The sequence below is a fragment of the Carettochelys insculpta genome, chromosome 30, assembly GCF_033958435.1.
Source record: "Carettochelys insculpta isolate YL-2023 chromosome 30, ASM3395843v1, whole genome shotgun sequence".
NCBI lineage: Eukaryota > Metazoa > Chordata > Testudines > Carettochelyidae > Carettochelys > Carettochelys insculpta.
Genome location: NC_134166.1, coordinates 1,792,568 through 1,817,295, shown reverse-complemented (window position 1 = coordinate 1,817,295; position 24,728 = coordinate 1,792,568). Strand labels below are relative to the sequence as shown.

Below are 24,728 nucleotides of genomic sequence, written 5' to 3'. Positions count from 1 at the left end.
GGATGCCAGGCACAGCTGCAGACAGGGTCACAGGGCGGACTCAACAGCCAGCCGCTCCCTTAAAGGGCCCCTCCCAGACACAGTTGCACTAAACAACACAAGATACACAGAGCTGACAACTGGTTGCAGACCCTGTGCCTGCAGCATAGATCCCCAGCTGCGGCAGAAGCAGCCAGAAGCCCTGGGCTAAGGGCTGCTGCCCACGGTGACCATAGAGCCCCGCAGGGGCTGGAGAGAGAGCATCTCTCAACCCCCCAGCTGATGGCCGCCATGGAGGACCCAGCAATTTCGACGGTGCGGGACGCGGATCGTCTACACGGTCCCTACTTCGACGTTGAACGTTGAAGTAGGGCGCTATTCCTATCTCCTCATGAGGTTAGCGACTTCGACGTCTCGCCGCCTAACGTCGAAGTTAACTTCGAAATAGCGCCCGACGCGTGTAGACGTGACGGGCGCTATTTCGAAGTTGGTGCCGCTACTTCGAAGTAGCGTCCACGTGTAGACACAGCTCCTGTGTCCTGCAAGCCCCCTGCCTGGCCCAAGCTCCTTGGATGGGCACCCCAGGCGATGGGGGACCGTGCCTCCTCTGCCCCACAGGCCAGGGCCACTGAGCCGCTTTCTGCCCCACAGTCGTGTACATCTGCTGCTCGCCGGACACCTTCCGCCAGCTGATGCTGCAGGCTAGGCGCGAGGGGCTCACGCAGGGGGACTACGCCTTTTTCTACATCGACATCTTCGGGGCCAGCCTGCAGGGCTCCCACTTCCCTGACCCCCAGAGGCCCTGGCGGCGCGGGGACCAGGACGATGCTGAGGCTCGGGAGGCCTTTAAGGTGAGCACTGCCTGGATGGAAATGCTGCTGGGCCTGCTGTAGGTCCCTGTGAGGTGGCAGGCGGCAACTGCAGTAGGGGGCAGGTGCCCGGACACCTGGGTTATTTTCCCAACTCTGGCTTGGAGAGTGCTCCATGGGTCAGTCCGGGCCGGGTTCTGGCCTGGCTGAGTGGATCCTGGGAAGTTTCTGCTGTGTGTTTTAGCCACTGCTGTGCTGTGTTGCTGTGTGCGGTTGCACTCCAACCCAGAGCCAGCTGCATCTCAGCACCAAGCAAGGAATCCCTGTGTAACCAGCCACTGGGAGATGTAAGGGCACATGGCATCTCACTAGCTCGGGGCCCAGCACACAGCGCCCCAGAGTGAACCGTGAGGTGGTGAGAGTTGAGCTTTGCCCACCCTGGGCCCGGGATGGTGCGTGGGGGTCATGCCATCCCTGGACTTCTAGGTCCTATTTCTGACTCTGCCAACAGTTCACTGTGCGATGTTAGGCAAGGCTCGGTGCCTCAGTTTCCCCATCGTAGAAGAGGGGCTAACAACCCTGCTGCCCCACGGGAGGGAGGGCTCCAGATGTTGAGCCTGTGCCCCTCGCAGGCAGGACGTGCTGTGTTTGCCCCTGGTTAGGCTGACGCAAGGCCTGGTGTGCACCAGCGCTCCCTGGAAGCTGTGTGCTGGCGCAGCCGCTCCAGAGAGAATCCAGTGCTGCCCAGCGGGTTGACAGGTTTTCTCTTTGTACTGCCTCAGCGCTCATAAGAAATGTGGTTGGTACGTGGATGGGGAACTTCCGCCCAGGCTGGGGGCGGCTGGAGGAACTCGCAGGTTCTCTGTGGAAAAGGCGCGGTAGGCTGGGCTAGCCAGGTCCACACTGTTACACCAGGGTGACAGTGGAGGTTCTGCACAAGGGACTTGCCTAATGTCACAGAAAGTCTGTCTCAGAGCAGAGAATTGAACTGCCCTCAGCGAGAGTCTGAGCCCGGGGCCAGCCTGCCTTCCCCCTGGCTGGTCCCATGGTTGAGTGCCGGGGGGCCTTGCATGAGGGAGGCGCACGGGGCTGACAGACTCAGTTCGCAACTTCAGCCACGTGCACTTCCGAAATAAGTTTGCTGGGCCTCATCTTAAGCTGCCAACTTCCTGGAGGCAGGCCCCTCTGTAGCCCTAGCGACCAGGATCCTAGCATGCTGACCCTGGGGACAGCTTGTCCCCCACCTCCCTGATCCCCCTGCTTCTGGTCACCCCCTGCCTGTTCTCTCCTTGCTGCCAGCAAATAACGAGGAGGAAGGAAGCGAGATAATTTCCCCGGGTCCGAGCACTACCGGGGAGGCTATTAATAGCCTGAGGGCGGGAAGCTGTCCCCCACCTCCTTAAGGAGAGCAGGCTGGGAGGGGACAAGAGAGCCTGTGGGCTAATCCAGGGAGCAAGATGGTGCTGAGGAAGGGGGGATCCTGGCAGACCTGCCCCCCACTGAGGGGAGCCAGGCGGTGACAGCAGGAGCCCACGGGGAAAGCCAGCTCCCCAGCCAGCCCAGCTGCCCTCCTGTAAGGCGTTCGGGGGCGCTGCAGGAAACCCAGGCCCCTCGCCTCCTCCAGACCCTAAACCCCATGGGCGAGGGGGGGCTGCCCACGCTGTGCCTCTCTCCCCCAGGCGGTGATGATCATCACCTACAAGGAGCCTGAGACCCCCGAGTACCGGCGCTTCCTGGAGCAGCTCAAGGAGGGGGCCCGCAGCCAGTTCAACTTCACCCTGCAGGATGGCCTGGTGAGAGCTTGAGAATCGCCTGCCTCCCCGTGTGGGGTGGAAGGGGGCAGAGTGGTGCCCGTGGTGCCCCCAGGTCCTGGGGCAGCCAGGGCACCCTCCCGCCCCTCCCTGGCACAGCCCCCTGAGCCATCCCGTCCCGTCCCAAACTGAGTGATTGGGCAGCAAAATGGCAAATGAAATTCAATGTGGGTAAGTGTAAGGTAATGCACATTGGGAAAAATAACCCCAATTATACATACAATACGATGGGGGCAAATTTAGCTACAACAGATCAGGAAAGGGATCTTGGAATTATAGTGGATGGTTCTCTGAAAACATCCACGCAGTGTGCAGCGGCAGTCAGTAAAGCAAATAGGATGTTAGGAATTATTAAAAAAGGGATAGAAAATAAGACAAAGAATATCTTACTTCCCCTATATAAAACTATGGTACGCCCACATCTTGAGTACTGCGTGCAGATGTGGTCTCCTCATCTCAAAAAAGATATATTGGCGTTATAAAAGGTTCAGAAAAGGGCGACTAAGATGATTAGGGGTTTGGAACGGGTCCCATATGAGGAGAGGCTAGAGAGACTGCGACTTTTCAGTCTAGAAAAGAGGAGACTGAGGGGCGTTATGATAGAGGTATATAAAATCATGGATGGTGTGGAGAAAGTGAATACAGAAAAGTTATTTACTTGTTCCCATAATATAAGAACTAGAGAACACCAAATGAAATTAATGGGTTCCAGGTTCAAAACTAATAAAAGAAAGTTTTTCTTCACACAGCGCACAGTCGACCTGTGGAACTCCTTGCCGGAGGACACTGTGAAGGCCAGCACTCTGTAACAGAGTTTAAAAAAGAGCTCGATAAATATTTGGAGGTTAGGTCCATAGATGGCTATTAGCAAGGGGTAAGGTATGGTGCCTAGCCTTTGTCAAAGGCGGGAGATGGATGGCAGGAGACAAATTGCTTGATCATTGTCTTCGGTTCACCTCCTCTGGGCACCAGGCACTGGCTACTGTCGGCAGACAGGATACTGGGCTGGATGGACCTTTGGTCTGACGCAGTATGGCTGTTCTTATGTTCTTATGTCCCGTCCTGTCCAGATGAACTACATTGCGGCGGCCTTCCACGACGGGGTGCTGCTCTACACCCAGGCCGTGCATGAGACCCTCCAGCAGGGCGGCAGCATCCGCAACGCCAGCACCATCACCCGCCGCATATGGAACCGCACCTTTTCCGGTGAGCCCCGCAGGCGCCCGCCCCACCCGGAGCGGCCCCAGCAGGCAGGCAGCCCCAGGGGCTGCCAAGCAGGGGCGGAAGCCCTGCAGCCCGAGCCTGCCCCGGAGTGGGCAGCGAGCCCTCATGCAGCCCCAGCGCTGGGCAGCAGACGGGCAGGCCTGGAGCAGAGGCGTCTCCAGCAGCCTGGGGTGATCTGGAGATGGACCCGGTGCAGGGCCGTCCCGAGCATGGGGGCCCTCGCGCTGAACTGGGACTGGCTTTGAGCTGCCCCGACATTACAGCCGGGAGAAGGGCCCTGGTCCCTGTGGGGCTGGAGGGGGCCCAGCATTCCTGTGTGCTGGCCACAGAGCCAGGTGCCAGCTGCGCCCCCCACCCAGCCCAGTGCTGCCAGACGGACCCTTCCCCTCTCTGGGCGCTCCAGGGCTGGTGTTGTTGGCAGCTAAGGTGTGAGCTGGGTGGGAAGCCGCTGGGCCAGGACGCTGGGGGGCTGTGGAATAATAGAGCTTCAGCCTGTGCACATGCTGGGAAGGTTCCCGAGTGCCTGGGCCTGGCTCCACGTGGGTCCTCAGCTGTGGGGCTGTGGGACACTGGACTGCCAGAGATCTGTCTGTTGGACAAGCCACGGCACTGGGGCCTGTGCTCTGAGGACTCGGCTCCTGGCCACTTTCCAACATGAGGAGGGGGCGCTGCCCAAACATCCCCAGTCCCAGGTGCAAGAGGGTTTCTGCTGCGCGTTTTAGCCAGTGCTGTGCACAGTTGCGCTCCACCCCGGAGCCAGCTGCATCTCAGCACCAAGTGAGGGATCCCTGTGTAACCCGCCCCTGTGCTGCACCCCAGAGCCAGCTGCATCTCAGCACCAAGCAAGGGATCCCTGTGTAACCCGCCCCACCTCAGAGCCAGCTGCATCTCAGCACCAAGCGAGGGATCCCTGTGTAACCCGCCCCACCCCAGAGCCAGCTGCATCTCAGCCCTGAGCGAGGGATCATTGTGTAACCCACCCCTGTGCTGCACACCAGAGCCAGCTGCATCTCAGCACCAAGGGAGGGATCCCTGTGTATCCCACCCCTGTGCTGCACCCCAGAGCCAGCTACATCTCAGCACTGAGCGAGGGATCCCTGCGTAACCTGCCCCACCCCAGAGCCAGCTGCATCTCAGCACCGAGCGAGGGATCCCTGTGTAACCTGCCCCTGTGCTCCACCCCAGAGTCAGCTGCACCTTAGAGCCATACTGCCTATGACTTCTGGGGGTTGCCCTGCGAGGGGGCCAGTCCCATGCACTCTCCCCACTTCCCCCGCAGGAGTCACCGGCTTCCTGAAGATTGACGAGAATGGAGACCGGGAGAGCGACTATGCGCTGTGGGACATGGAGCCAGTGCAGGGCGTGTTCCAGGTTGGTGTGTGCCTGGCCCACTGCTTCCAGCCCCCAGGCACAGGCTGGGGCAGCTCAGTGCTGGGCCCAGGGCCCAGTCCCTGGGGGATGGGGCTGGCGGCCGGGGGGTTCCTGCTGCTGCCCCCTCCCAGAATCCCCCTCTTGCCCTCCATAGATCGTCTACACCTACAATGGCACCACCAAGAAGATCAGCGCGGCGCCCGGGCGTGAGATCCACTGGCCAGGGAACGGTGTGCCCAGGGACGTGCCACCCTGTGGCTTCGACAACAGCAACCCTCTGTGCAGAAAAGGTGCTGCCCCACTTCCCTCCGGCTCCCAGCCTGCTGCCCTCACTGCCACCTTCCCATGGGCTGCAGCCAGCCTCCCCTGCCAGGAGGGGCCATGTGAGCCAGGCGCTCAAACAAGCCCCTCCCGGAGCCCAGCTGGCCCCTGCCCCGCAGGCATGGCACCTACACCAGCCCAAAGACTGGCACACTCCCCCCACATGCTGCCTTGTGGGGGTGGCTGGGGGAGCTTACCTGGAATCCTGCCCCTGGGCTCACTCCTGTCACCGCCTCCCATGCAGGGCTGGAGTTAAACCTGGGCTCACTCCTGTCACCGCCCCCCACCGACGCAGGGCTGGAGTCGAACCTGGGCTCACTCCTGTCTCTGCCCCCCATGCAGGGCTGGAGTCGAACCTGGGCTCACTCCTGTCACCACCCCCCATGCAGGGCTGGAGTCGAACCTGGGCTCACTCCTGTCACCACCCCCCATGCAGGGCTGGAGTTGAACCTGGGCTCGCTCCTGTCTCTGCCCCACCCCCGACGCAGGGCTGGAGTTGAACCTGGGCCCTGGGCTCACTCCTGTCACCGCCCCCCCATGCAGGGCTGGAGTCGAACCCGGGCCCTGGGCTCACTCTCCCCTGTTTTGCAGCCATCTTCTCCACCCTGGAGATCCTATCCATCATAGTCAGCTTCATCCTGCTGAGCATCACCGTCATCACCTCCTACTTCATCTACAGGTGCGGGGGGCCCTGTGCACCCGCTGGGCTAAGGGACCCTGGAGTCGGGCCTCTGCTTTGCTAGGGCCGGGGCCGGGGGTGGGGGTATTTGTCCTGGCTTTGGGCAGCACCTGGCCACAGGGGCTCATGGGCTGTGGCTGGCGCCAGTGGCGGGGGCTAGGGGTGGGGTCTGGGGAGCTGGGGCCGAGGCGGGGGCAGGGGTGGGGCCCTGAGGAGCTGGGGTGGGGGCAGGGGTGGGGGTGGGGAGGGGCCCTGGGGACCAGGGCAGGGGCGGGGCCCTGGGGCCTGCTTACCCCCGCCATGCCCTGGGGCAGGAAGCTGACGCTGGAGAAGGAGCTGGCGGCAGAGCTGTGGCGTGTGCGCTGGGAGGACGTCCAGTCCAGCAGCCTGGAGAAACACCTGCGCAGCACCGGCAGCAAACTGACCCTGTCCCTGGTGAGCCCAGGGGAGGGGGCTGGTCCGGAGCCCAGCAGCTCCGGGGGCCCCTCAGGCCGGCACAGCACGGCACGGCAGGTCCCCGGGAATGCGCCGTGCCAGGCCCCCACAGCTGGGAGCCCCGAGCAGCAGCTGTGGCAGGGGGTGTGGAGGGAGCAGGTGGCATTGGAGGTGGGGCTCCAGCTGGCCCTGCAGCTCTCATGGGGAGAGGAGTCCCCACAGCCTGGGGGGCCCCTTCTGTTCCCTTCCCCCCAAACTCTACAGCAGGGCCACTGGAGGTGAAAGACGGAAGGGAGGGGGCTGCAAGGGGCCCTGCAGGGCGGTGAGGAGTCCCCCCAGGCGGTGAGGGGTCCCCCATGGCTGAGGGGTCCCACGGGCGGTGAGGGGTCCCCCATAGCTGAGGGGTCCACCCATCAGTGGGGGTTCCTCAGGAGGTGAGGGTTTCCCCCCCAGGAGGTGAAGGGTCTCCCCCGGGCGGTGAGGGGTTATCCAGGAGGTGAGGGGTCCCCCAAAGCCGTGGGGTTCCACTCTCTGCAGGGGGAGGTGCCAGCACCCCCCTCACACCCGTACTTGCTTCTGCAGAGAGGCTCCAACTATGGCTCCCTCTTGACCACGGAGGGGCAGTTCCAAGTGTATGCCAAGACGGCCTACTACAAGGTGGGGCAGGACTGCCTGAGGGCCGGGGGGAGCAGCCAGGAGCTGCAGGGAACCGCAGCGGGGGTCAGTGGGGGGCGCTGGGCCGAGGGGAGGGGGGTCAGCAGGGGGCATTGGGCTGAGGGGGGCAGGGTCAGTGGGGGTGCTGGGCTGCAGGGGGAGGGGTCAGTGGGGGCGCTGGGCTGCAGGGGGAGGGGTCAGTGGGGGCACTGGGCTGCAGGGGGAGGGGTCAGTGGGGAGCACTGGGCTGCAGGGGGAGGGGTCAGTGGGCTGCAAAGGTCAGGGTGGGGGCTCACTCGTGGGTGCTCAGGGCCCAGGCATGTGAAACTGCTGCCCGGGAGTGTGGGGGTGGATGGGGCGTCTGACCCCCCCCGCTCTCCCCAGGGGAACATCGTGGCAGTGAAGCACATAAACCGGAAGAGAATTGAGCTGACGCGGAAGGTGCTGTTTGAGCTGAAGCACGTGGGTATCTGCCCAGCTCGTGCGGGCGGGTGCCAGGGCCCCTCGGCACGGGGGCAGCGCTGGGGGGCGGGAGCCGAGCTCGGGGGAAGACTGTCCTACAGGGGCTGCCTGCTGGGACGCTGCTTCGCCCCCCTCGCCCAGCCGGGCGCCAGGACTCCAGGTTCTGTGGCCCAGGGCCTGTGCTGCGGCCTGCTGAGCCCTGCACGGGGCAGCCCCGGAGCGTGGGGGCAGCTGCTCCCAGCAAGGCAGGCGCTGGCCGTGGTTGGCTCTGGGGCTCAGCGCCCCGACCTGCAGGGCTGCTTACTGGGGCTCAGCGCCATTCTGTGGGCTGCCTGGGCCTGGCTCAGGAGGCAGGTGGGGCCTGGCACACGGCCGCCCTTGAGCAGGAGGCTGGGCTGCCCGGGCCTGGGTCTCTCTAGCCCTTGGGGGGGCTGCCCCGCCCCCCGGAGCCAGTCTCCGCAGGGGCCGGTGTTGGGGGACCCTTCTCCACTCTGGGCTCAGCCCCCACACCCTGCAGTGGCTGTTCACTGCCAGGAAGTAGTGTGGGGGGGAGCCATCCTGCACTGTGCTGGCTGCAGCCCTGAGCCCTTCCCCCTCCTCCCGGGGGCCCAGCCCGGAGCCTTCCCGGCTGCTAACGAGTGGAGCATGTCGTGTGCAGGGTGAAGTCCTGGCTCCTACTGGCCCATCCTAGTAGGTGGGGCAAGTCTCTGGCACTGGCTGCCCCCCACATCCATGGGCCGGCCCAAGGTGCAGGCAGAGCCCCCTCCAGCCTGTGTCAGGCCCCTGGGCCTGGGCAGCTCCATCCCAAGCAGAGAAGTTGAGCGTATGCAGTGAGCCACCCTGCAGCTCAGGGCCAGGGCCAGGGCCAGCCACTAGCCACCCCCCAAGGAGGAGAGAGCTTGGCATGTCCTGCCTCTGCTCTGGGCTCTGTGCCCCTTCCCCACCCTGCATGGGGCTTTCCCAGGGCTGGGAGAGCCACTATAGTGTGGGGGTCCCATTCACCCCCGCTCCCAGCCTCAGGGCTGCTGCCCCCCTTGGCACTGGCCATTCAGGAAGCTCTGGTGTGGGGGAGGAGGGGCTGTGTAGTCCCATCCCCCCAGCTCCCGGGGCTGTGGCTCCCAATTCCTCTGCCTCTCCCACCCCCGCTGATACAAGGCAAGGCCCCCGCGGGGGAGCCAGAGCTGGGAGAGGCCTGGGGACTCCTGCTGCTCTTGCAGCTCTTGCATCTAATCATGCAACCCTGGAGAATGGCCCAGAGAGCGGGGGTGGGGAATTGTCCCAACATGGGGGACGGGTCCCCAGGCCCTGCCCCACCTGCAGGTGGGGGTGACTCTGGTTCAGCAGGGGGAGCAAGAGGGTTAGCAGGTGACAGGGACACGGTGCAGAACAGGCTTGTCAGACAGGAACCAGAAGCCTCAGTACCATCAATCTCGGGGAGAGGAGCCCAGAGGGATCCCTGATCCGGGCCCTGGCCCCCTTCCTCCCTCTCCAGCCAGAGGAGACTGACCCTTTCCAGTTCAGACCAGCCCGGCCCCTCCTCCCCGCTTTGTCTTGTTGCCCTGAGAAAAGGTGTCACCTGGTTGCCTAGGTTACAAGGCCAGGCTGGGGGGAGGTGATGCTCACCTCTGTGCATTGGTGCTGCACTAGTGGAGACTGGGGAACACACAGTGCAGAGACTTGCCACACCCCGGATCAAATTAAGTCACGGTCCAGACCCTTCCTACAGGGCCTAGAATCTCACCCCGGCTGCAGAGGAACCATCTTGCCAACCTCTGCAGGGCAGCTGTAGAGCAGTGAGCTGGGCAGTGGGCACAGGGCGGCTGTAGAGCAGTGAGCTGGGCAGTGGGCTCAGGGCGGCTGCAGAGCAGCGAGCTGGGCAGTGGGCACAGGGTGGCTGCGGAGCAGAGAGCTGGGCAGTGGGCGCAGGGCGGCTGCAGAGCGGTGAGCTGGGCAGCGGGGCGCAGGGCAGCTGTAGAGCAGTCAGCAGGGCAGTGGGCGCAGGGCGGCTGTAGAGCAGCGAGCAGGGCAGCGGGCGCGGGGCGGCTGCAGAGCAGTGAGCAGGGCAGCGGGGCACAGGGCAGCTGTAGAGCAGGGAGCAGGGCAGCGGGGCGCAGGGCAGCTGTAGAGCAGGGAGCAGGGCAGTGGGCGCAGGGCAGCTGTAGAGCAGCGAGCAGGGCAGTGGGCGCAGGGCAGCTGTAGAGCAGGGAGCAGGGCAGTGGGGCGCAGGGCAGCTGTAGAGCAGCGAGCAGGGCAGTGGGCGCAGGGCAGCTGTAGAGCAGTGAGCTGGGCAGTGGGCGCAGGGCAGCTGTAGAGCAGCGAGCAGGGCAGTGGGCGCAGGGCAGCTGTAGAGCAGTGAGCAGGGCAGCGGGGCGCAGGCCAGCTGTAGAGCAGGGAGCAGGGCAGCGGGGCGCAGGGCAGCTGTAGAGCAGCGAGCAGGGCAGTGGGCGCAGGGCAGCTGTAGAGCAGTGAGCTGGGCAGCGGGGCGCAGGGCAGCTGTAGAGCAGGGAGCTGGGCAGTGGGCGCAGGGAGGCTGTAGAGCAGTGAGCAGGGCAGTGGGCGCAGGGCGGCTGTAGAGCAGTGAGCAGGGCAGTGGGCGCAGGGAGGCTGTAGAGCAGTGAGCAGGGCAGTGGGCGCAGGGAGGCTGTAGAGCAGTGAGCTGGGCAGTGGGGCGCAGGGCGGCTGTGGAGCAGCGAGCAGGGCAGTGGGTGGAGGGCGGCTGTGGAGCAGTGAGCTGGGCAGTGGGGCGCAGGGCAGCTGTAGAGCAGTGAGCTGGGCAGTGGGCGCAGGGCAGCTGTAGAGCAGGGAGCAGGGCAGCGGGGCGCAGGGCAGCTGTAGAGCAGTGAGCAGGGCAGTGGGGTGCAGGGCAGCTGTAGAGCAGTGAGCGGGGCGCAGGGCAGCTGCGGAGCAGCGAGCAGGGCAGTGGGCACAGGGCGGCTGCAGAGCAGGGAGCAGGGCAGTGGGTGCGGGGCGGCTGCAGAGCAGCGAGCAGGGCAGTGGGGCGCAGGGCAGCTGTAGAGCAGTGAGCAGGGCAGTGGGCGGAGGGTGGCTGTGGAGCAGTGAGCTGGGCAGTGGGCGCAGGGCAGCTGTAGAGCAGTGAGCTGGGCAGTGGGCGCAGGGCAGCTGTAGAGCAGTGAGCAGGGCAGCGGGGCGCAGGGCAGCTGTAGAGCAGTGAGCTGGGCAGTGGGCACAGGGCAGCTGTAGAGCAGGGAGCTGGGCAGCGGGGCGCAGGGCGGCTGTAGAGCAGTGAGCTGGGCAGTGGGCACAGGGCAGCTGTAGAGCAGTGAGCAGGGCAGCGGGGCGCAGGGCAGCTGTAGAGCAGTGAGCTGGGCAGTGGGCGCAGGGCGGCTGTAGAGCAGTGAGCTGGGCAGTGGGCGCAGGGCAGCTGCGGAGCAGTGAGCAGGTCAGTGGGCGCAGGGCAGCTGTGGAGCAGTGAGCAGGGCAGTGGGCGCAGGGCAGCTGTAGAGCAGTGAGCTGGGCAGTGGGCGCAGGGCAGCTGTAGAGCAGTGAGCTGGGCAGTGGGGCGCAGGGCAGCTGCAGAGCAGTGAGCTGGGCAGTGGGCGCAGGGCAGCTGCGGAGCAGTGAGCTGGGCAGTGGGGCGCAGGGCAGCTGTAGAGCAGAGAGCTGGGCAGCGGGGCGCAGGGCAGCTGTAGAGCAGTGAGCTGGGCAGTAGGAGCAGGGCAGCTGCAGAGCAGCGAGCTGGGCAGTAGGAGCAGGGCAGCTGCAGAGCAGCGAGCTGGGCAGTGGGCGCGGGGCAGCTGCAGAGCAGCGAGCAGGGCAGTGGGGCGCAGGGCAGCTGTAGAGCAGTGAGCAGGGCAGTGGGCGCAGGGCAGCTGTAGAGCAGTGAGCTGGGCAGTAGGAGCAGGGCAGCTGCAGAGCAGCGAGCAGGGCAGCGGGGCGCGGGGCAGCTGCAGAGCAGTGAGCTGGGCAGCGGGGCACAGGGCAGCTGCAGAGCAGAGAGCTGGGCAGCGGGGCGCAGGGCAGCTGTAGAGCAGTGAGCTGGGCAGCGGGGCGCAGGGCGGCTGCAGAGCAGCGAGCTGGGCAGCGGGGCGCAGGGCAGCTGCAGAGCAGTGAGCTGGGCAGCGGGGCGCAGGGCAGCTGCAGAGCAGTGAGCTGGGCAGCGGGGCGCAGGGCAGCTGTAGAGCAGGGAGCTGGGCAGTGGGGCGCAGGGCGGCTGCGGAGCAGTGAGCAGGGCAGTGGGGCGCAGGGCAGCTGTAGAGCAGTGAGCTGGGCAGTGGGCGCAGGGCAGCTGTAGAGCAGTGAGCAGGGCAGTGGGGCGCAGGGCAGCTGCAGAGCAGTGAGCTGGGCAGTGGGCGCAGGGCAGCTGTAGAGCAGCGAGCTGGGCAGTGGGCGCAGGGCAGCTGTAGAGCAGCGAGCTGGGCAGTGGGCGCAGGGCAGCTGTAGAGCAGTGAGCTGGGCAGCGGGGCGCAGGGCAGCTGTAGAGCAGTGAGCTGGGCAGTGGGCGCAGGGCAGCTGTAGAGCAGCGAGCAGGGCAGTGGGCGCAGGGCAGCTGTAGAGCAGTGAGCTGGGCAGTGGGCGCAGGGCAGCTGTAGAGCAGTGAGCTGGGCAGTGGGGCGCAGGGCAGCTGCAGAGCAGCGAGCTGGGCAGTGGGCGCAGGGCAGTTGTAGAGCAGGGAGCTGGGCAGTGGGCGCAGGGCAGTTGTAGAGCAGTGAGCTGGGCAGTGGGCGCAGGGCAGCTGTAGAGCAGTGAGCTGGGCAGTGGGCGCAGGGCAGTTGTAGAGCAGTGAGCTGGGCAGTGGGCGCAGGGCAGCTGTAGAGCAGTGAGCTGGGCAGCGGGGCGCAGGGCAGCTGTAGAGCAGTGAGCTGGGCAGTGGGCGCAGGGCAGTTGTAGAGCAGTGAGCTGGGCAGCGGGGCGCAGGGCAGCTGTAGAGCAGTGAGCTGGGCAGCGGGGCGCAGGGCAGCTGTAGAGCAGTGAGCTGGGCAGTGGGCGCAGGGCAGTTGTAGAGCAGGGAGCTGGGCAGTGGGCGCAGGGCAGTTGTAGAGCAGGGAGCTGGGCAGCGGGGCGCGGGGCGGCTGCAGAGCAGGGAGCTGGGCAGTGGGCGCAGGGCAGTTGTAGAGCAGTGAGCTGGGCAGTGGGCGCAGGGCAGCTGTAGAGCAGTGAGCTGGGCAGTGGGGCGCAGGGCAGTTGTAGAGCAGTGAGCTGGGCAGTGGGCGCAGGGCAGCTGTAGAGCAGTGAGCTGGGCAGTGGGGCGCAGGGCAGCTGTAGAGCAGTGAGCTGGGCAGCGGGGCGCAGGGCAGTTGTAGAGCAGTGAGCTGGGCAGTGGGCGCAGGGCAGCTGTAGAGCAGTGAGCTGGGCAGTGGGGCGCAGGGCAGCTGTAGAGCAGTGAGCTGGGCAGTGGGGCGCAGGGCAGTTGTAGAGCAGTGAGCTGGGCAGTGGGCGCAGGGCAGCTGTAGAGCAGTGAGCTGGGCAGTGGGGCGCAGGGCAGCTGTAGAGCAGTGAGCTGGGCAGTGGGGCGCAGGGCAGCTGTAGAGCAGTGAGCTGGGCAGTGGGGCGCAGGGCAACTGCAGAGCAGTGAGCTGGGCAGCGGGGCGCAGGGCAGCTGCCTGCAGACCTGTGGGGGTGCTCAAAGGCCAGGGGGAGAACCTGGTGACGAGCAGCCTGGCACTTTGACAGGCTGTGGGCCCATGCATGGCAGAGCGCACCCCTGCTGCTCCCCTAAGCCAGCCCCACCCAGCACCACTCCTCCGCCTGGCCCTGGCACCGGCACACAGCCCGGAAAGTGCTTGCGTGTGATGGGATGACCCAGCAGGCCAGGCTGGGAACTGGCCTAACAAATCCCTAGTGGGCTGTGTCCCAGGGACCCTTCCCTCGCCTCCCCGCTCAGACGCACCGTGTGCCATCCTCCCGTCCTGCCAGCCATGAGCATCCCATCTCCCCAGCCCCCCCTCGCTCCTCGGGCGTCCCCCTCACTGAGCCCTAGGGCTGACACCAGCCAGAGGTGTGCCCAGGCTCAGCATGCTGGGGAGGGACTGGTGGGCAGGACTCCTGGGTTCTGTGCCTGCCCTGCTGTGCGTGTCCCATCCCCTCCGTTCCTCGCTTGGGTTATACCAGGGTCCGGTGAGGGCGACTGGAGGATCAGAGCTACCAGCATGACTTGGCGATAGCTGGGCAGGGCGCCCTTGGAGCCCCCTCTCTGGGACTGTTGCCCCGCCTGACATTGGGGTACACGCGCTGGGCAGCCCCTGGGTATTCTCAGGCAGAGGGTTTTTGGTGCTGAACTCAGTGTGCTTGGGAACCGCACAGCCGTTCCTGTTCCCACCACCCTGCCGGCCCTCAGCCACTCCTATCCTTGGCCCTGACTCGGTGCCCCTCTGCACAGGCTGATTCCTGCCCCGGACTGGGGCTCTTGGCCCACGTGGGCTGTGGAGGAGAGGGACGGAGGCTCCATAGCTGCTGGCACCACTGGCCTGCAGAGTGTGGCAGCTGGCTGGCTGGGGCAGGCAGCTGATCCCAGTGCTTCTGCCTGGCCTCAGGCCTGGGATCTCAGCTGCTTTCCCTGCTGGGCTGGGGGAAGCCAAGACTCAGCCCCTCCAGAGCTCAAATGACCCTGCAGGGGCCCTGGAGCCACCACTGCAGCCCTGGCCCTGTTCCCTGTCAGCCCTGGCTCTGGAGGAGAGGCTGACCATGCCCCCATGGCCTTGGTGTGGGCAGCTCCAGGTTAGAGCCCTGAGCCCTGGGGCGTCCTCCCTAGCGCAGTTCCTGGGGCAAATTCCTGCTGCCTGTCGCTGAGCTGGGACGTTCCACATGCAGGGGACTTTTGTATGCAGGGCCTCTGCAAGCCCGGGGGCTGGCGGAGGGGAAAGAGTCAGCGGGACTGGGACAGGCGGTGAGCAGCTGAGAAAACGCCCCACGTTCCCCAGGGCCGGGGCCCAGGGACTGGGGCACGTGCAGGGCCCCGCTCGCAGGAGGCTGCTTCTCCAGCCACCTGGCCTCAGCTGGAGTGTCGCCAGGATCATTCCTCTGCCTTTGGGGCTGGAACTCAGCACCAGGCCACTGATCAGGAGCGACCTCGGAGCCCCCCACCCAGCTCGCCTCGGCAATGTTGTGCTGGGTCGCCAGCCAAGCAATTTCCTGCCCATCTGACTGGCCGGGATTGGGCTGCGCAGAGGCTTCCCCCGGCCACAGTGCAGGTGCTAAACAGCCGCTGAGCCCCCCCGCAGAGGTGGCTGCATCTCTGAGCCAAGGCGGGTTCCTCAGCTAAACAGCTGCCTCCTCGCCCTGCCACGCGCGCCCTTCAGAGGTGGCTGCACCCCCAGGAGCGGCCTGCAATGCCCTGCGGGAAGCAAGTCACTGTGGGCTCCGAGTGGCCTCCCCATAACCTGTCCACCTCCACCCTGCAGATGAGGGACGTGCAGAACGAACACCTGACCCGCTTCATTGGGGCCTGCACAGACCCCCCCAACATCTGCATCCTGACAGAGTACTGCCCCCGCGGCAGCCTCCAGGTATCCCCGAGCCACAGCGGCAGGGCCGGCAGATGCAGCGGGCTCCGTGGAGGCTGGGCTGGGCGAGGAGCCGGGACCCTGGGTTCTCTCCCTGGCTCTGGGAGGGGAGGGGACAAGAGTCTGAGGGGGCTGGAGCCAGGACTCCTGGGTTCTCTCCCTGGCTCGGGGAGGGGAGGGGACAAGAGTCTGAGGGGGCTGGAGCCAGGACTCCTGGGTTCTCTCCCTGGCTCGGGGAGGGGTGGGAGGGGACAAGAGTGTGGTGGGGCTGGAGCCAGGACTCCTGGGTTCTCTCCCTGGCTCTGGGAGGGGAGGGGACAAGAGTCTGGTGGGGCTGGAGCCAGGACTCCTGGGTTCTCTCCCTGGCTCTGGGAGGGGAGGGGACAAGAGTCTGGGGGGGCTGGAGCCAGGACTCCTGGGTTCTCTCCCTGGCTCGGGGAGGGGAGGGGACAAGAGTCTGGGGGGGCTGGAGCCAGGACTCCTGGGTTCTCTCCCTGGCTCGGGGAGGGGAGGGGACAAGAGTCTGGGGGGGCTGGAGCCAGGACTCCTGGGTTCTTTCCCCAGCTGAGGGGCGAGGAGCTGGGGAAGCATTGCCTGGCACAGTACAAATCACAAGCTGGCCTGCGGCACCTCAGAGACTAAGCGGGTTTTGTGGGACTAACCTGGCCACCCCTGGGCCCAGCCCCATGTCTGGAGGATGGAGGGGGCAGTGCAGGCGGAGCCCCCAGGCCTGAGGCTGGTCCCGGCTGGGTCACCAGTCACAGATCTCTTCTGCAAGGGGTGGGGAGAAGGGCTGTCCCAGCTGGATTGGTGCCTGGGATCTCGGCAGGGGGGCGTTGCAGGCAGGGTGGGCTGCCACACCCCATGCTGAGGGTGTCCCCCTTGGCCCTGGGCCCCTTTTCCTGGGCTAGCATGGGCCAGGGGCCTGTTGTACCTCCCCGACTCCCTCTGTGGAGAAGGGGGCAGGGCTGCCCGCCCCAGCGGTGCCCGTGGGAGGGCCCAGGAAGCCTGCCCTGGTGCTGTGGGGCGTGCTGTGCAGGGGGCTGGCAGAAGGGCAGTTCCCACATTAAAGGGAGGGGGACGTGGTCCCCCGTGCTCAGCCAGTGCTGGTGAGGGCTGTGGGGCTGTTCCAAGTGGATGATTTATGGGGGGAGCGCCCCACGCCCACATTTCCTCTCCAGCACCTGGCCTGGAGGTCTGGTCGCATGCCCGGCCTGGTGCAAGGGTCATTGCTCCAGTGAGCAATGCAGTTCCCGGGGCCCTGCCAGGTACCCACTGCCCCAGTCACCGCGCAGCCCCTGCCAGCCAGCCAGGCACTGGGACGCGTCCGTAGTCGCCCCCTCTCTGCTTAACTCAGCCGCCAGGTGACTGCAGCCCTGGGAGGGACAGTGCCCACTGCCACCACCAGGCCTCCCTGATGCTCCTGTGTGCTGGGTGTTCCCCTCCTGTCGGCCCCGGCCGTGCAGCCCCTGGCCCCAGCGGCCCCCAACCAGCCCCCACTGGGGCGTGGACTAGTGACACGTCCGTGCGGCCGCCTGCGCTTTGCACCAGCAGCCCTGGTCCAGTCCCGGCTGCGCGTGGCCCCAGCGGCGGGAGTAGCTCACTCCCCGTCTCTCAGCTTGTGCTGTCCCACGCAGGACATCCTGGAGAACGAGAGCATCACGCTGGACTGGATGTTCCGCTTCTCACTCACCAACGACATCGTCAAGGTACCGTCAGCGTCCCGCCTGCGCCCCACGCCCGCCCTGCCAGCCCGGCTCTGCTAGGCCCTCCTGCCCCTCCTGGGTGATGCCCTGCCCGCCCCACAGTGCTCAGATCCCTGTGCCGGCCCCGCCTGCCCCACAGCTCCTGCCAGTGCCCATGCCCCACCCTTTGCCTTCCACGGGGCCCTGAGCTCCGTTCTGACCCACATGCCAGCTGGGCTGCCCTGGCAGGGCCCAGCCTGTGCTGAGCCCCCCTGCTGCTTCCCTGCCCCCAGGGGATGCTGTTCCTGCACAACGGGGTGATTGTCTCCCATGGCAACCTCAAGTCCTCCAACTGCGTGGTGGACAGCCGCTTCGTGCTGAAGATCACAGACTACGGGCTGGAGAGCTTCCGGGCGGCCCCCGAGACGGACGACTCCCACGCACTCTTCGCCAGTGAGGGCTGTGCCCCAGGGCCTGGGGGTGGCGAGGGGCCCCTGGGGTGGGGGTGGGCTCTGCCCCGGCCCTGCCCGCTCAGCCTGGACCATGCTGGCGCCAGCCACTGCCTGTCACAGCCGTCCCCCAACCTTCACTCCTACCCCAGCTGGGTCCAGCCACTGACTCCCCCTGCCGCTGGGCACTTAGTGCTGGGGATGCCCCGGCCTCTCCTTCCAGGCCAGTCGGGAATCCCTGCGCTCGGAGCCAGCCCCTGGAGCCCCGACAGGGGCTCAGACTGCAGCAGGCCAGCCATGCCAACCCGGGCGTGCTCACTTCTGCGAGCCTGGCCATGTCCCTCGCCTGTCCCGGGGCTGCAGCGGGGCGCCCCTGCCCAGCTTACCCCTCTCCCCCATGCAGAGAAGCTGTGGACGGCACCCGAGCTGCTGCGCATGGAGGTGCCTCTGGCCCGGGGCACCCAGAAGGGTGACGTGTACAGCTTCGGGATCATCCTGCAGGAGATCGCCCTGCGCAATGGGGTCTTCTATGTGGAGGGGCTGGACCTGAGCCCCAAAGGTGAGGGGGGCTGGGCCCAGAGCAGAGCAGGGAGGGGGCCTTTGGGGAAGTGCAGAGTCCTCTGGATGTGTTGCTGGGCCATTCGCACCCCCCCCATGTGCCTGGCCAGGGGCAGCCTGCTGGGGGAGCCCCTCAGGAGAGCCCGAATTTGGGGCGTGGGGATGGGTGCGCAGGGTCGAAGGAGGGGCCGTGGGCATCGGCAGAGGCCGGCAGGGAACCAGGAGTCCTGCCTCTCCCTCAGCCCTGGCACCCGGGGGGCTAAGGGGAGACTGATGAGCCCGGGCGTGGCTCCTGGGGACACCTGGGCCTGCGCCTCGCTGCTGACCCCTCCCTCCCCCGCACCCAGAGATCATCGAGCGGGTGAAGGCTGGCGAGCGCCCCTACTTCCGGCCCGTGGCCAACGTGGCCTGCCACGTCGAGGAGCTGGGGCTGCTCATGCAGCGCTGCTGGGCCGAGGACCCTCTGGAGCGCCCCGACTTCAACCACATCAAAATCCTGCTCCGCAAGTTCAACAGGTGATGCCCTCAGAGCCCCCCTCCTGGCCTCCTGTGTCCTCAGGCGCCCCCAGCCCCACGGCCTGTCCACCACGTCATGGCCCAGCCACCACGCCATGTCCCCCACAGCCCATCCCCCATGCCATGTCCCCCACGGCGCATCCCCCACAGCCCATCCCCCAAGTCACGTCCCCCACGACCCATCCGCCATGCCATGTCCCCCACGGCCCCTCCACCGAGTCACGTCCGCCACGACCCATCCGCCATGCCATGTCCCCCACGGCCCCTCCACCGAGTCACGTCCGCCACGACCCATCCCCCATGCCATGTCTCCCACGGCCCCTCCACCGAGTCACGTCCCCCATGGCCCATCCCCCATGCCACGTCCCCCACGGCGCATCCACCAAGTCACGTCCCCCATGGCCCATCCCCCATGCCACGTCCCCCACGGTCCATCCCCCACAGCCCATCCCCCAAGTCACGTCCCCCACGACCCATCCCCCACAGCCCATCCCCCAAGTCACGTCCCCCACGACCCATCCCCCATGCCATGTCCCCCACGGCCCCTCCACCGAGTCACGTCCCCCACGGTCCATCCCCCATGCCACGTCCCCCACGGCCCCTCCACCGAGTCACGTCCCCCACGGTCCATCCCCCATGCCACGTCCCCCACGGCGCATCCACCAAGTCACGTCCCCCACGGTCCATCCCCCACAGCCCATCCCCCAAGTCACGTCCCCCACGACCCATCCCCCACAGCCCATCCCCCAAGTCACGTCCCCCACGGTCCATCCCCCATGCCACGTCCCCCACGGCGCATCCACCAAGTCACGTCCCCCACGGTCCATCCCCCACAGCCCATCCCCCAAGTCACGTCCCCCACGACCCATCCCCCACAGCCCATCCCCCAAGTCACGTCCCCCATGGCCCATCCCCCATGCCACGTCCCCCACGGCCCCTCCACCGAGTCACGTCCCCCATGGCCCATCCCCCATGCCACGTCCCCCACGGCGCATCCCCCACAGCCCATCCCCCAAGTCACGTCCCCCATGGTCCATCCCCCAAGTCACGTCCCCCACGGTCCATCCTCCATGTCGTGTCTCCCACATCTCCCCTTGTGCCACCTGTGCCCCCTCCAAGCCCCAGACTCTCCCCAGTGCCCCACTCCTCCCCCAAACCCTGTTCCAGCCCAGCCCCCACCCAGGTCGCCTCGCTGAACCCCCAGGGACGGGTGGTGCTGACCTGCCTTCCCGCCCCCGCAAGCTGAGGGCTGGAGGTCTGGCCCAGCCTATGGAGTCCGCTCGCTGCTGGCTGGCCATGGGGCGTGTTGCGGCAGTGCTGGCTGCTCCTACCCTGGTTACCCCATCCAATCCCTGGCCCAGCCCCAAAGCCAGCAGGGGGCTGGGCTGGCTGGCAGGGGTGCCCCGCCCCCCTGAGAGGGAGAGGGCAGGGAGCAGAGCATCCTCATGGCCCCATGCCCTGCAGGGAGAACAGCAGCAACATCCTGGACAACCTGCTGTCACGCATGGAGCAGTACGCCAACAACCTGGAGGAGCTGGTGGAGGAGCGCACGCAGGCCTACCTGGAGGAGAAGCGCAAGGCCGAGGCCCTGCTCTACCAGATCCTGCCCCAGTGAGTGCCGGGCCACCTGCCCCAGCCCACTTGGGTCACCCCTCTGCCCGCCAGGCGCCCACCAGCCTGGGCAGCCCTCACCTGCTCTCCCTGTCCCCAGCTCCGTGGCTGAGCAGCTGAAGCGTGGGGAGACAGTGGAGGCCGAGGCCTTTGACAGCGTCACCATCTACTTCAGCGACATTGTGGGGTTCACAGCCCTGTCAGCGGAGAGCACCCCCATGCAGGTAACCGGGGGGGAGTGCAGACCCCCATGCAGGTAACCGGGGGGGAGTGCAGACCCCCAGGCAGGTAACCGGGGGGGAGTGCAGACCCCCACACAGGTAACTGGGGAGGGAGTGCAGACCCCCACGCAGGTAACCAGGGGGGAGTGCAGACCCCCACGCAGGTAACTGGAGGGGAGTGCAGACCCCCAGGCAGGTAACCGGGGAGGGAGTGCAGACCCCCACGCAGGTAACTGGAGGGGAGTGCAGACCCCTAGGCAGGTAACCGGGGGGGAGTGCAGACCCCCACACAGGTAACCGGGGAGGGAGTGCAGACCCCCACGCAGGTAACTGGAGGGGAGTGCAGACCCCCACACAGGTAACCGGGGAGGGAGTGCAGACCCCCACGCAGGTAACTGGAGGGGAGTGCAGACCCCCACACAGGTAACTGGGGGGGAGTGCAGACCCCCACGCAGGTAACTGGGGGGGAGTGCAGACCCCCACACAGGTAATGGGGTGGCAGGATGAGAACCCCCATAGGTCACTGGAGCCAGGCCATGTTGTTCCCAGTCCTGGTCCCTGGCAGGCCGGGGAGGGGGTGGGCGCCCACCTGCAGTCACCAGGCGGTGGCAGTGGGCGAGACCTGATGTAGGCGTGATCTGGCCAGGGCCATGCCCCAGGGCCCAAGCCTGGCCTGGCAAGAGAGCAGCATGGAGCCTGGCTCTGCCGCCCCACGGGCACCGTCTCTGCTTCTGGAGAGCTGCCAGGCTGGGCCCGTCAGTGCCCCTCGCCAGCTGGGAGCAGGGAGCCCCCGAGGTTGGTGTGTAAGAGTCAGGAGCATTCACTGCCCTGGGCTGGGGCATCCAGCCAGGCCAGGCCGACCCCGCGCTGCTGCCTTGCAGGTGGTGACCTTGCTGAACGACCTGTACACCTGCTTCGATGCCATCATTGACAACTTCGATGTCTACAAGGTGAGCTGGCTGGCGCCCACCTCCCCTCAGCAGGTGGCTCTGACACAGACAGAGAGCCACTCCCCTGCCCCAGGACAGCCCCTTGCGCACTGCGGGCTGGCCCAGGCTGAAATGCCCCCGGCCTGGCCCTGCCCTGGCTCTGGGCGCCCCCTGCCAGCCCTCAAATCCTCACCCTGCAGCACCCCCTCTGCAGCCGGCAGTGCCCCAAGCCGCCCTCGCCCAGCCAGGCCAGAGCCAGGCAGCAGGGGAGCTGGCAGCCTGCACAGGGCAGAGCAGGGCAGGGCAGGGCAGGCTGGGCGACGGACGAGTCTCCTCCAGCCCCACCAGTGGAGGGCAGCTCATGCCTGGAGCGGTGGCCAGAGGTGCCTTCGCTGAATGCAAGGCTGGGTGCTTCCGGCCCACACAGCAGGCACACATGGGTGCAAGGGCCCACGCACACACTCAGGCTGCGTCCCGATGGGCTCTGGGAGCAGGGCAGGGTCGCGCCTGCAGCCGGGCTGTGCTGCCCCCGTAGGTGGAGACGATCGGCGACGCCTACATGGTGGTGTCGGGGCTGCCTGTGCGCAATGGCAAGCTGCACGCCCGCGAGGTGGCCCGCATGTCCCTGGCCCTGCTGGACGCCGTGCACACCTTCCGCATCCGCCACCGGCCCGAGCAGCAGCTGAAACTGCGCGTCGGCATCCACAGCGGTGAGCACGAGATCTGTGCAGGCGCAGAGCAGAGCTCGCAGCCTCTGGCTGCACCTGCACCTGCACCTCAGGCCCAGAAACGCGCCCCCAGACTCCTGGGTTCTCTCCCAGGTCCAGCAGAGGAGCGGGGTCTAGTGGTTAGGGCATGGGGGGTGCATTCCCGGCTCTTCCACCAGCTGGCTGGGCGCCGCTCACTATTCCTTGGGTGGCTGCTAGGGAGAGTCCGGCTCTGCCCAGCTGATCAGCAGAGCTCCCCCAGCGAGGGTCTTTCCCTGCAGGTGGGGCACAGCCTCCGCGCGCATAGCAAAATGTATTCCACCCATGGGGGGAGGAGAGGAGGGGGATGCTGGTGACCTTCCCATCTCGCCCAGCTGGGTGCTAGCATGTGGGGCCCTTTGTCCGCGGCCCGCGCTCCCAGGGCAAGGCTGGCGCATCTGAGTGTGCCCCCGGGGCGGGGGAGCAGCCAGGTCAGGGGACGCAGCTTGTGGGGCAGTGCCCAGGACTGTGCCCCTCCTGCCCCAGGCCCGGTCTGCGCGGGAGTGGTCGGTCTGAAGATGCCGCGTTATTGCCTCTTTGGGGACACGGTGAATACAGCCTCCCGGATGGAGTCCCATGGGGAAGGTAGGGGCCAGGGCCAGGGCTGGTGTGGTGTGGTGCTGGTGGCGGGGTGGTGTGGGGCGGGGAGGGCTGGAGCTGGCTGGGCTCCTGGAGGGAGGGCAGGCGGGGCTGTGTCCCCACACTACCCACGGCCCCTCGTCTGCCCTTCCAGCCCTGAAGATCCACCTGTCGTCGGCCACCAAGAGCGTCCTGGAGGAGTTCGGCTGCTTTGAGCTGGAGCTGCGTGGGGACGTCGAGATAAAGGTGACAGAAGCACGGCCCCGGCCCCGGCCCCGGCCCCTGCCCCTGCCCCCACCCCATCCCTGGCCCTGCCCTGCACCCAGCCCCGGGCCCCGGGCCCCTGCCCTGCCCTGCCTCTGCTAGCCTCCTCCCCCCACTGGGCCCCAACCACTGCCCCATTCCTGTGCACTGCCAGCTGCCCCCCCACTAGGCATGAACCCCTGCACTCTACCCCCCCAGCATGTGCCCTCATGTTCCCCTCGCCCAGCACCTTCCCCCACTCCCTCCTACACTCCCCACCCCACCCAGATCGTGCCCCCACACTCCTGCACCCCCTGGCTCCGGCCCTCCTACATCCCCTTTCACCTGGCCGAGGCCACCCCTGGGGGCAGCACACCACGCCCCTGAGCCGCCTCTCCTCCTGCAGGGCAAGGGCAAGGTGCGGACGTACTGGCTGCTGGGCGAGCACCTGAGCAGCACCAGGGGCTGACCCCCCTCCAACCAGCGCATGCAGAGCCCAGCCACAGGGAAGACATGCTGGACGCCGCTATGCCTGCAGGGCCTCCGAAGGTGCCTGTTGGCGCCCCGCCCTGCTGCCCAGGCCCCTGCCTGGCCCGACGAGGGGGCAACACAGGGCTCGGAGCAGAACCACTGCCTGTCCTTGCCCAGCCCTGAGCCCCCAGGTAGCTGCACTCCTCCCCCGCCGCCGGGTGGCTGCTGAGCCCAGGGGAGGAGCTGGGGCTGCCCCTTCTCACAGGGCTGGGCAGTGCCTCTCCCACGCCTGGGGGGTGCTCCTGCCAGGACGGCACCATCCCAGCTCAGTTGTGTAATAAAGCCTGTGTATATCGCACCCAGTGACAGCGCCTGCGGGCCCTGGGGGAGGCCATGCTGCAGGGAGGGGGTGCTGGCTCTGGGGCCTGGGAGCAGGGCGCCCTGCAGGGCACTGGGGTGCAGGGGCTTCATGGACAAAGTCCAGTTGGGATCCCACATGGGAGCTGCAGTCCTGGCCTAGCGGTGCCCTGCCTCAGAGCAGCAGCATCTCCCACCTCCACAGCAGGCTGCCCAGTCCAGCAGTATGGGCAGGCGCTGCCCCCCAGGGAGCCCAGGCAGCACAGGGTCTCTGCCCCAGAGCCCCCAGGCAGGGCTGGAGCCACAGCTGTGTGGTATCTGTCAGGCCCAGAGGAGCTGGTTGGTTGCACTCAACAGAGCCAGATGTGAGGCTTCCCGGGCCCAGGGCTGGCTGTGCCAGTCTCTCTGCCCTCTGGGGCATGGGCTGGCAGGTGGGGGGCAGCTGGCCTCAAGGGGAATAGGTTGAACTGTCGGGGGACGAGAGGGAAGCTCCTCTCCTGGGCTGATAACGGGGTAAAAGATAGAAAAGAGAGGGCAGGAATACACGGTCAGTTTCCGAACGGAGAGAGGGAGCGCGTGGTGTCCCCAGGGTCTGTACTGGGACCCGTCCCATTCAACGTGTTCGTAAAGGAGCTGGAGAAAGGGGTAAACGGAGGTGGCAACATTTGCAGATGATACTAAACTGCTCAAGCTAGTTCAGCGCAAAGCAGATTGTGACGAGGTTCAAGAGGCTCTCTCAGAACGGTGGCTGGACAACAACAGGGCACATGAAGGGCTGCATATTGGAAACCGGAATTCCAACCAACACACACAATGGGGGGCACCAATTTAGCTGCTCCCACTCGGGCGAGAGCTTGTGGAGTCACTGTGGACAGTTCTCTGAGAACAGCCACTCGGTGTGCAGCAGCCGTCAGCAAAGCAAAGAGAGTGTTGGGAATCATTACAACAGGACAGAGAATAAGACAGGGAATCTCTTATGGCCTCTGTCTAAATCCCTGGGTCTCCCACAGCTTGTGTACGCAGGGTCAGGGCCCTCCTTACCCATATGCAAAACATGCAGCTGGGTTGGGCACCTCTAGGTCTTAATGTCCTCTCACCTCTTCCTCTGCCGGTCCCTCGCTCTGTGTCCTCCCGAGAGGAGCTAGCTAAGTTAGGCTG

At 66.3% G+C, this 24,728-nt stretch overlaps 1 protein-coding gene across 3 annotated transcripts in view; it reads left to right on the top strand.

The window, feature by feature from the left end:
* NPR1 (natriuretic peptide receptor 1) overlaps positions 1-23,571 on the top strand; it is a 32,158-nt gene extending 8,587 nt beyond the window's left edge. The window contains exons 1-22 of one of the 3 annotated variants that reach the window (XM_074981083.1): positions 139-375; positions 631-830; positions 2,468-2,581; positions 3,670-3,805; positions 5,103-5,194; positions 5,349-5,484; positions 6,107-6,194; positions 6,509-6,629; positions 7,212-7,349; positions 7,668-7,745; positions 15,104-15,208; positions 16,843-16,914; positions 17,184-17,343; positions 17,743-17,898; positions 18,245-18,413; positions 19,878-20,024; positions 20,125-20,248; positions 21,127-21,195; positions 21,710-21,884; positions 22,407-22,505; positions 22,654-22,745; positions 23,149-23,571. In XM_074981083.1, coding sequence (XP_074837184.1) covers positions 672-830; positions 2,468-2,581; positions 3,670-3,805; positions 5,103-5,194; positions 5,349-5,484; positions 6,107-6,194; positions 6,509-6,629; positions 7,212-7,349; positions 7,668-7,745; positions 15,104-15,208; positions 16,843-16,914; positions 17,184-17,343; positions 17,743-17,898; positions 18,245-18,413; positions 19,878-20,024; positions 20,125-20,248; positions 21,127-21,195; positions 21,710-21,884; positions 22,407-22,505; positions 22,654-22,745; positions 23,149-23,211 — 2,493 coding nt within the window. In that variant the 5' untranslated portion in view covers positions 139-375; positions 631-671 and the 3' untranslated portion in view covers positions 23,212-23,571. Of the gene's footprint in view, positions 1-138; positions 376-630; positions 831-2,467; positions 2,582-3,669; positions 3,806-5,102; positions 5,195-5,348; positions 5,485-6,106; positions 6,195-6,508; positions 6,630-7,211; positions 7,350-7,667; positions 7,746-15,103; positions 15,209-16,842; positions 16,915-17,183; positions 17,344-17,742; positions 17,899-18,244; positions 18,414-19,877; positions 20,025-20,124; positions 20,249-21,126; positions 21,196-21,709; positions 21,885-22,406; positions 22,506-22,653; positions 22,746-23,148 lie in introns of those variants that run through there. The other 2 variants (XM_074981080.1, XM_074981081.1) reach the window with 2 other exon arrangements.
* Positions 23,572-24,728: the final 1,157 nt, after the last annotated feature.